The 10,971-nt window shown below is 41.8% G+C and overlaps 1 protein-coding gene across 2 annotated transcripts in view; it reads right to left on the bottom strand.

Moving 5' to 3' along the window:
- The window catches only part of SPTBN1 (spectrin beta, non-erythrocytic 1), a 92,722-nt gene continuing 81,751 nt past the window's right edge, over nucleotides 1-10,971 (bottom strand). The window contains exons 31-35 of one of the 2 annotated variants that reach the window (XM_005144019.4): nucleotides 10,342-10,405; nucleotides 4,978-5,216; nucleotides 3,561-3,734; nucleotides 1,824-1,866; nucleotides 1-1,454 (exon numbers count right to left, since the gene is read on the bottom strand). In XM_005144019.4, coding sequence (XP_005144076.2) covers nucleotides 1,239-1,454; nucleotides 1,824-1,866; nucleotides 3,561-3,734; nucleotides 4,978-5,216; nucleotides 10,342-10,405 — 736 coding nt within the window. In that variant the 3' untranslated portion in view covers nucleotides 1-1,238. The remainder of the gene's footprint in view (nucleotides 1,455-1,823; nucleotides 1,867-3,560; nucleotides 3,735-4,977; nucleotides 5,217-10,341; nucleotides 10,406-10,971) is intronic. The other variant, XM_005144018.3, reaches the window with a different exon arrangement.

Here is a 10,971-nt window from a genome sequence, read left to right as displayed (position 1 = left end):
TGACATTTTAAAATAACTTTATTTTTGATCCTCTTTCAAAATCATGATTTAACATCGTCAGAAACGAAATAAGAAACTTAACCAGCATATTTAGTTTTAAAAGCATTTAATGACATCGCATATATTTAACAGATAGGGTAAAAGTCTAGAGGTACAGTTCGATACAACTGAAAGCCAGTTCCAGTACTACTCTCGACTACAGGCCCAGTCATTGAAAGTTCATTCCTATTAAATGTAATTTCTGATTGTGCAGTAAGATGAAAATCTTTTCATTACAATAGTTACAGTGACAGAGAAATGCACACTATGTATCAAATAGCAAGTAATGTAGCAAAATTATAACACACAGTGCTGCAGCTGACAAGCAAGTAACCATTTGAGTAACATTACTTTTCCAGTAAATGCTTCAGTTTCACTTTTACACTTATCGATGATTTTTAAGGGTTTATTATACATCTAGTCTTATTATACTTTGTACTAGAATTATCTGAAACATACAATATAATGTATTTCAGCAAAAAAAAGAGAATTGGAAATTACAGATTATTTAAAACGGTATCAGCCTGCTCATGTGTCTTGTACACCAACATTCTCATCTGTCGTACTTGATGCAGAAAAGCTTCAGGTTGTGTTAATAACCAGCGCCAGGGTAGAAATGGTTTGTCTGTAAGTTAATGCAAACCCGCACTCTGTTACGGCAAAGGTAATACACTATCATTTTAATAAAGGTTAGAATCGAATGGGAGGCTCCACTAGTCAAGACTCAGCATAACAACCTTAGATGGGAGTGAACGCGTTTGAGAGTTTGTACATTGGGCTTTGATGTGCACAGTAGATTCGAAAGCACCGCTGCCTTGCATACCAATAGCACTAGGAGTGGGTTATTTTCCAAGACAGCCTCACAAAATTGAGGAACAGTTTAAATATTAAGATCTAATCTACATTAACTTCATTTAAAAAAAAACAAAAACAAAACAAAAACAACCCCCCCAAACAAACCCCCAAAACCTGGTCCTCGCTCTCCTGCAGAAGCTGCCCAATGCACCTCATACGTTTGGAACTTTAGATTCTGGGTTTTTTGTTTTTTTGTTGGCTTTTTAGTTTAAAACGCTCTATAAATAAAAAAATGTCAATCACATTGAGGAACATGAGGCACAGAGAGTAACGTATTGGTTCTGAGCTCGCATGCTGGAATTCCACTGGAACGGTCAGAGAAGTGCAGTGTGTGGAGATGGAGTTCACTTCTTTTTACCAAAAAGGCTGAATCTTTTCTCCTTGTCTTTCTCCTTGTCTTTCTCCCGCTTGCCAGGACTGGACTCGCTGGTTATTGTGACGCTGGCAGGCAAGGTCTGGGCACGGCTGGAGGCTGGAGTGCTCTGGGTGGTCGGGGACACTTCGATTTTGTCAGAAGAGATAGCGGATGTGATGGCCTGAATCCACGTGTTCATCTCCTCCTTCAAGAAGCCCCAAAGGCAGAAAGCTGTTACAATCATGCACCCTCTCTAGTTCACTCAGCATTGTGAAGGGGAATAGAGAGAAGTGGGAAATGAAAGGATACACAGTCCCTAACCCATCACCTGGCACTTACTCCTCTGGTTACACACCTGCAGAAGACATCTAGACATTTTTATCTAGATAAAAATCCCTGCTGCCCTGGTGGTGCCAGTGGGAGCTTCTGAATCTACACGTTACACACACATACACGCAAGACTGAAGACCAGGAAATTAAAGCGTGTCCCTGAGCTCCCAGCAGCTGTTTTTTTCCTGTTGCACAACAGTACAGATATCACATCAGTAAGAAACCATAAGGAAAACAAACTTACATCGTCTTTGGCTTGGAAGAGGTATTCATTGCCATCGGTCAATCTGCAAAGAAAACAACCACAGCAAATTTAGTTTGGTAGTAGTCACATCTCTTCAGCTCCTGCTTGTTTAACTACTGTACACAATGAGACTGAGACACATGGGCCTGCAGGGAACAGTCCTAACACCTCCATGTACACAAATACACCCCAGCCACTCCTGGTCTGGTATTTCATGCTGTGACACAGAGGCAGCCACAAACACTGTGTGTGTGTTATGACATGAATATGCTCCACTGTGTCAAGAGGCATGGCAGGGTTGTGACCTTCTGCAGCTGCTGACTGCTGTTTCAGGCAGATCTCTTTTGCCAAAGACAGTGTTAAAGTTCACTCAGTACTTTCCTAAGACAGAAGTCACAGACAACACCCAGAGCTTTTGTGGCTTTTTGTAGGAACCTAGAAAATTCTGCAGCTGCTCTGCTGTCGTAGCTACTTGTGATGACTCAAGATACTATAGTGTGCATTATTTATGAGTAGCTGCCTCTTCTCCTACTGAAGGCTGGAGTCTCCCTTCTGTGCTGATTTTACTCAGATGCTTTAACTGGGAGACATTTAGCAATGTATGTGAAGCTACATATTAATTAAAAGCCAGACTGAATAACACCAGATCAGGTGAACAAGGAGGAGGCCGGGTGAGTGGGAGCTGAGTTGCAGGCTTCCGGATCTTTCCCCACAAAACCAAAGCATTTCAAATTCTCTTTATGAAATGAAGTATTAAACTGTAAAGTAAGAGTGCAGACAGACAGACAACAGGAAGAATATCATTATGCCTTGCTTCTTTAAAAAACAAAGAGCAGTATTTACATCATGTCCTCTAGAGATCAAACTGGACCTTCCTGTGAGAGGTCTGCCTGCACATCAGGTCTGTAAAGACCACAGCCTTTGTAGAAAAGAGCCTCTTGGATGTTCACAACATTCCCCTTTCAACATGGAGAAGCAGATTTGCCATGACCATTTGCTAGTGAACTCTAGGGACTCTCCTAATGAGAATGGATAAAGGAAATACACTAAGTGCCATTACTTGAGAGGCCTGATGCGGGTGGCAGGACACTGGGAAGAGAAGGGCAATTGATTTTTCTGCCTAACTTTGTTTGTGGAACAGCAAATCCTCACATTATCAGTTCAGGGATGCTTAAAATAGTCTACAGGATGAATCACACAGCTGCAGGCCTGTCTTCAAGACAGCTACATTTCCCTAAATATTCTCTATATATTTGCTATACAGCAAACTTCTCCAGATATGGATTCTATCCTCTTTAGAGGATTCCAGAAGTAAAAGCCTTATTTTTGCTTAACCTTTGAACAACAAGTTCTTCACATCCTTCAAATTGTAACTACATGTTCTAGACCTGAAAATGTGATAGATGTCTTCGGTTGCGTCCTAAGTTCACACTGAAAAGTTAAACGAGAGGCTTGATTCTGCAAAGAGCAGAACCACAAACACTTAACTCTTTCCAATGAACTCCAGAGGGAGCAGCTGAAAAGCCCAGCATTGTAAATGCAGGCTCTTGACTTCAGGCATACACATCTGGCCTTGTCCCAGACACAACTAAAGCACACTGGTTGTTCTGATACTGTTTTGTGCTGGATAAATACACCATGTTTTAGCATTGTGAAGAGCTTGTTAACAATGAATCTGCACAGTGATCACACCCATCACAACATTCTACTAACAGCAGGATGCTCCAGGGGGTTTACCTTAGCTTGAACACATGCTTTTTCTTCTTATAATCGACCGCTATTTCACAGACCGCTTCCTTCAAGCTGACAGGAATCTCATTGTGGTAGGGGATGCCAGAAGCAGCAGCTTTCGAATCCTTGTAGAAGCCCATCTCTTGGTTGTTTATGACACAGTACACATTATGCCATGATCTTCAAAACACAGAAAACAACAGAGGTGTTTATAAATCTAATGCCCTTCCTTGCAGAAGTGGAGAAACCAAACATAATTAGTTCTATAAGATAACAGGGATGGGTTCAGTGTGAGGATGTGAGTACAGCCTGCACTGTCCTGTAAACTGCAGGCAGCAAATTCTCTCACAAAAGCACAGCTTCAGGACAAAACCACTGACTTTGAGGCAGATGGAATAGAGAATTCCAGAGCTCCCTGTGGCAGCACATCAGCATAGCCCAACAGTGGGAGGACTGCTAGGCAGACTGGGCAGTTTCCATAGTCGGGAGAGACACTGATTGACCTTTTAATGGTTCTGCTTTATTGTAGGAAGAATTCACTTTGTGCTGCAAACTAATGTATGGATTGCATGTGAGTGAAATCCTGGCTTGTTACAAATACTCTTGGTGGCAGCATCTGCCTCATTCTCTAATACAGCTTGAAGAATCTATGATTACTAGAAACAAGAGTCCCTACATGTTAGTATTGGAGCTGACACTGCCTCAGAGCAGTTCTCTGGTGTGAACAGCAAAAGCTGAACAAAAATCACAGTAGCACTGTACACATCTGTGGTCTGCACACTGCTTTACCTGCTGCCAAATCTCTCAGATACCGGATATTGTTCACCACATGCTAGTCAACATTTTCCTTGTCAGCCAAGCCATTAAATCTGGTTTCAAGAGCTCGCTCAGGTCAGAAACGACCCTGGTCTGCTTTTCCAGTGCAGACAGAAACCTCAGCAGTTTTGCCTGTTTCAGAATGGCAGGATTGGGTCCTTAGGAATGGAATCAACTAAGGCACACAAATCATCTTCACCCGCTTTTCTCTTCTGCACAGCTTACAGAGTAGGTGGAAAGTGCTAATGTGCAAATAAAAATGTCAGGAGAATATGGACATTTCTAGTCTCACACCTACGTGTTTTTCTTTTCTTGAGAGCTCTGGATTCAAATCCCACTACTGCCACAAATTCACCGTGTGAAGTGGGAAAATCATGGTATCTTTATGCCTCAGTTTTCCACCTTCCAAATATGGCTAACACTGCTTTCTCCACCATGTATCTTTAGACCTCCACCAAATATACCATTTAACCACGAATGCAGTTCCTACAACAACAGGAGCAGAAGCTTGAGAGGCCTTTAGGAGCTGTGAGAGCACAACAGCAGCAGGGACCACATTTACTGGTTTACATCTTGGTGAGTTCATATGAAGCAGCGAGGACTTTACCTGCTTGAGGCTTTCTTGCTGTGTGTCTCCCATTCGTGTTTGCGATGTAAGAAGCCCTCCATCTGAGCTGAAGGCATCTCCTGTGTTTTGGCTGGTAGGGTAGCAGCAGTCTGGGCCTGAATGGCAGCCTTGGCTTTGCGGTCTGCCGTTGGGGATGGAACAGGACTAGACTCTTTCGAACTTGTCCTTTGTTCTGCAGCTCCATTGACCATTTCATTTGTATCTGCAGTTTCTGCCACCTAAGGAACAGTGAAGAAAATGTTCAGCTCAAAGCCCACAGCACTGGGGTATCTTGCAGTTAATCTGTTTCCCTGCACAACGTGGCTGTGTATAAACTTTGCCTGGAGAATGACACAGGCCAATAAGTTCTTTCTCACACTCCATGGAGACACAGAAGGCCAAGGAAATTAGAAGGTAGGAATGGATTAGTACCCATTTTATAGGTGGAGAGACGGGAAAATAAGAGTAGCTAAACATCAGTGTGAATTTTACTGTGCTTTGCTCTGCTGGTCAATTCGTATTCTTTTGCATATTATTATTCCTAAAATGAGAGCATTCAATTCTGTTGCTAAGTACTCCAATGTTTGGGACAGTAACAATCACACTTTCTGCAAACCTAGAGGAACAGTAGAAGTTATACACATCAGCCACCTTAAGTACATTTATGGCATTACTGGGGTATTAAAAGTCCATAAAAGGTATTAAACTAGGAGCCAGCAGAAAAATCTGTCAAAATTACCCAGGAGCATTTACAAAGACTCATGCAATTCATTTGTTTCTGTAAACGCTCCTTTCCCCGTTCCCCTCGGGACACAACAAAATCAAAACATGCAGGAATTAGAGAGATTACACCATGCATTTCATCTCCACCATCCCAGTTAGGATATTGGATCTTATAGAGACAAAGGGAAATGAGGTCACGTGTCAATTTATCAAGGTCTGTTTCAGACTTGCGTTATTAGGTGGATTTGGATTGTTGTTAAAGGAACTGAAAACCACCACAGTCACACAACATCACACAGCTATTTACCCCCAAACAAAGACAGAACCAAGGCCTTGCCCATCACTTGCTTTGTTGATCGCGTTGCCTGTCGCACTGTGATCGAGATAGCCTAGAGAGCAGCCATGATTCCAGCAGCTCTGACTGGTCAAGCTGTCGACGTCTTCAGGAGCCATTCATCCCAAAATCATTTAAATTGGAATCCTAATGGCTATAAGCTTTTGAAATGCAGCTTGGTCCCAGTTTTTTGGTTTTTCTTGTACCATTACTTTGACATGTAGAGCCATAGGTAGCAGCTCAGGAGTTACACAACCAGTGTGTATTATCATTATTGTTATTATTAGCAAGTTACTAAAGCTTAGTGCTGCTTATGCTCTAGTAGATTACAAACATTCTGGACTGGTTTTATGCAGACAAGCAGGTATTTGTGAATGGCACAATAATTAGACATTCCCACTTCTGCACATGGCCTGGACAATTCAAAAGCAGCCGAATTATTATGCAACAAACCAAATTTTGCCACTCTTTGCTAGAACTTCTCATACCTGCCAAGTAAACGTCATTGTACCTCCCACCTTTGTACCTCATGTATTGACCTAGGAAGAGCTAAGTGCCAACTTGCTATGAATATGGGAAGGGTTGGTTAACTGCCTTTAAGCAATCTAAATCTCCAGAGTACAGACACTACACCACTGAAACAGGGAAAGAATCACAGCTCACATTCCGCTTCAGTCATAGCTATTTTACTCTGTCCCAAAAGACATGTAACCTAGGTTTGTAAGAGGGAACCTCTGCCCTGCACTGTTATCCAGTGGAAGCAAAATGAATGACACTGCTTCTTCACAATTAGGATGAATCTAAGCCATCAAACCTCACTATTTGTATCCAAATCTCAAAATATAACAAAAATGTTGCATTGATGGGGAGAAAGAGTAAATAAATAGATGAGCTGAAGATTATCCAAACACTGCCAGCACAGCTACTGTAAACATAAGGAGTGTAACAACCAACCAGTGATTCACCAAAAAAGCTCAACTGATCAGTCATCACCAGTGCTGATCACTGGTGGCCAACAGGTCATGTCCAAGGACAGCCCTTTCCAAAGCTTCCTGACCAGTGACAGTTCCTGAGCTTCAAACTCTGGTTTTCAACTGGCTGGATCCCCTCTGAGATACACGAACCCTTTGTTCCCAGCAATAAGGAATTACATAGACCACAGTTACTCATCTCAACAACTTGCATCAACTACCCACAAGTAGCTGTTACCTAAAATGATGCTGAAAGTAGCATGTTTTCTGTAGTGATACCAGCAAGATGTGAAAATACTATTGATTGGGGGGGCCTGTAACCACTAATCTTTAGTAAATCAGACTGGTTTCTAACAGCAGGCACTGAACAGCTACTGAACGTGACTGAATGGGGAATAACGTGTAATTCAGCACGGCAATCTGCAACCCTGTGCTTTTAGAAGATAACTGCCAACTTTAATCACACCATCACACCTGTGACTTCGATTTAAAACGCTACTGATTGTAAAAGGGCTATGAAAAGCTTTTCTGAGGCTCTTTCGGGTTTTATTTCCTTTTCATGTGTTATCTACAATTAACAGAAAACAAGCAAAATAAATCTGGATCATAAACAGCTCTGCAAGAATGTGTCATGAAAAATGGAGAAAAAAACAGGAGCTGAACAAACTTTAATGGAAACGTGCACTGGGCATGCAGAGACAACGCAACGGAGGACAAACATTAATAGCAAACTGTACTGTTACAACAAAACAGTTACCACAAACATGGACACAGTTTTCTTAATCGTGACTGAGAGGTTAGTTGCAAGTGCTTTAGTGGCTAGAGACTACTTTTGAGATACTTAAATGGGGATTATAACATGCAACAAGACAACTGGTGACAATGACTGGAGATATCCCCTTGGTGCCACATTATATTCAGTTCATCAAGTTAAGTCTCTGCACCACAGCTTAAATAATAGAGATGTTACCTGCCTTTTCAGATGCAGACAAATGACAGCCTTTCTATTGTTCTGGCCATTTAAAAAAGTGCCATTTTAATGTTTTGAGCCAGTACCACAGGCTATAATAAAGAGATGAAATCTTAACTCTTCTAGTGCCTACAAGGATGACCTGAATTGATGACTAAATTAGGTTTTCTTCATCATAAAGTATAATTTTCATGTGTAAGTGTACTAACACAAGGAAAAAAGTGGATCTATAGAAATTACTTTAACAGACTGCTTTATAGCCAGAATACATCTGAAGGCTTTCCAGATGGTGAAGTCTGAAGCTACAGCTATACTGCTCTGAGAACTGTCACACTCTTACAGGCACAGAGAGCCAGCACTGGTGTGGGTAGTCACCAGATCATCTGCATAAATCTACATGGAGTTTTTAAAAGCATTAAGAAGCTCTATGTTGTTATCCTGACAAAAGAAAAAAACACATGCATCATGAAGTGGAAAGACAAGTTACAGCAAAAGTACAATCACTGAAGCACACCCTTTCAATCACCTTCCTCGCTGTGCAAGCTCAGCCAATACAGAACAATTCAGCTGCACTGCTCAGCTAGTTGGCAGAAGTTGAAATTCTGATCAAGAGCAGCATTATCTTGTGCCTCAAATCAGACATAATACATAATAAATATACGGCTGTGTACACCTGATGTGTTGCAACACTTGGTTCAGTGAACGGAGCTAAAGAGCTCTTATGGAAGACTGAAGTGCAGATGGCAAAGATGAACATGAAAATGTGTTATGTATCCTGTCATAAAATAAAAGCTAACATAAGAAAGGAGCAAATAGGGGATGTGTAAGGCTGTGGTAACCAAGATGATGATGATGATCTGGGGCATGCTTGCAGGCTACCTCCTGTTCCTTGCTGCAACTCTATGTAATGTCATAAACATTAGAAGGTACAACAGAGAGCTCACTTCATAATTTAATAGTAAAGGTGAACCAAAAGGCTTTATTTAAAGAAGGAAAAAGGTAGGACTGCTTAGTCTCCTAGAGCACTGACAGGGCCTGTGTGCAGACCCAAAGTAACTGGGCTGGGCCACCTGAAGATAAACTTATGCTGAAAGGCATTTCCTCCCGGATCCCTACACTGGGACCCATGTTTCCTTTGCGGTACTGGCAAGAGCTCTAAACCCCACTGATCTGAGCCTGCCAGGCGCCTTTCCTGCACTTAACACCCCTCAGAGACAGCCCCAGAAACAGAAGGAAAAGAAGTGTCATTTTTCTCACCTCTCCAAGCATGAACTGAAACAAGGAGGCTTTGCAGAAAGGCAACAGAGAGGTAGGCGCTCAACTACTGTGTTGTGTTAACTATATATACATATGGACTTGGTATTTGTATGGCTGCACATGAAGATTATTGGCATGTATCCTGACTCCCCTATCAAGAAGGAATGAGTAAGGCATGGACCATTCAGCCTACATCTATAGAAAATCAAGAGCTGGGATCTTAGACCAATGTGTTTTATTTGGTTTTTAAAGGAAAGCATCACAACCTCTCCATAGGGGTCTGCACCCTGCTCTCATTTATACCTCTGCCTCCCTACTGTCAGTAAATTGGACAGGACCAAGGCAAAATGGGGTCTCAAAAGAACTATTCAGCAAGATCACAACTCGTCAGGAGGACTAAATACCAAGATAAATCTAATTTTTCACGTTTTATTCCCCATTTATTTTTCTCTGCAGTCAATGAGTCCAATTCTGCATGGAATGTTATACAACTAACCTTAAGGCTTTTATTTGTCAATAGTTACAGCTCCCCCGTCCCCCCCAGCCTCTCCTGCTGAGCCCACTTGCAGGGGTAATCTTTGGCCTTGTAAAGAACTCGCTTGCTAATGCAGCTGATTTAATAATGTTGCCGTGCTGAAACCTGTTAGTATAACTCGATGCGTCATACCTGTCAGGTTCTAGTTCTCTTCTTCATTATGATGTAATCTCATTAAATCTCAATTACTCATATAAAGGACGCTTTCGCTGGAAAATCTTAATACTATTAGCGACATGAAAAACTCAACAGTAAATAACATGAAATAAATGTGTCACCTTACAGCAACTGAGTGTCAGTGGGGAGATTCAAATAAACAAGGAGGAAAGTGAAGCAAATATATCTCCAAGGGGCTGCTAATTCAATACAAGTCAACTGATGGGAAGGAAGAGAAAAGCAGCAGGGAAATCTGAAGCCAAAAGATGAAACCAGTACCAGTAAACCATACTGACAAAAAGGTGTCTTTTGCTGCAAAGGGTTCTGTACGTCACAGTCCAGACCACGATCGGTCATTGGCTGTCCGTCTGCTAATAAAGTTTTTGTAGTTTTGGTAGGTTTGGGAGCGGTAACTAACCCGTGGAGATTCCTGGTCTGACGGCAAACCATTTTGGGAAACCTGTTCTCCTTTTGTCCCATCCCTGTGGGGAGAGAGAAGAAAGAGAAGACGTTGTATTGCGCTCTCAAAAGTCATCCATCTCTTTCACCAAAACGACATTTCCTCCCTGATTATGGCACTCCTTGGAAATTCCAGCCAATTCTTAAAGTCCTCAGGCCCAACTGCATAAATCCAGTATTAAGGGAGGTCAAAATGGACTTTCCTGACAAATAAGCCTACTCCTATCCCATAAGTAATTTTAATAGTTAATGTTCCATGGATGTGGCTTGAAATCTCTTTGTGACTGATGCTCATCCAAGAAGAAAGCCAAGATGGTTCATAAACTTTAATCCATAACACAGAAGCTGTAAAAACAGCTTTCTTACTCTAGGGCCTGGTACACCTCAGCAGCTGTAACACTGCATCATGATGGAAACATGGAACATTCCATTTAGGAGTGAATTCAGGTGTCTGCGAAAAGCCTTGTCTCCATAAACCACATCTTCTAATGGGGGTCACGTTCTAAAACCATTCAACCCCAGACTCTCCTTTTACAACACATCCTCAGCCTAAGAAGTCTGTTTGGGACCATAGTTCAGCTTCCCACAT

This window comes from Melopsittacus undulatus, chromosome 3, assembly GCF_012275295.1.
Source record: "Melopsittacus undulatus isolate bMelUnd1 chromosome 3, bMelUnd1.mat.Z, whole genome shotgun sequence".
Classification (NCBI taxonomy): Eukaryota; Metazoa; Chordata; class Aves; order Psittaciformes; family Psittaculidae; genus Melopsittacus; species Melopsittacus undulatus.
Note: the sequence above shows the minus strand (reverse complement) of the source record. Positions and strands in the feature narration are given on the sequence as shown.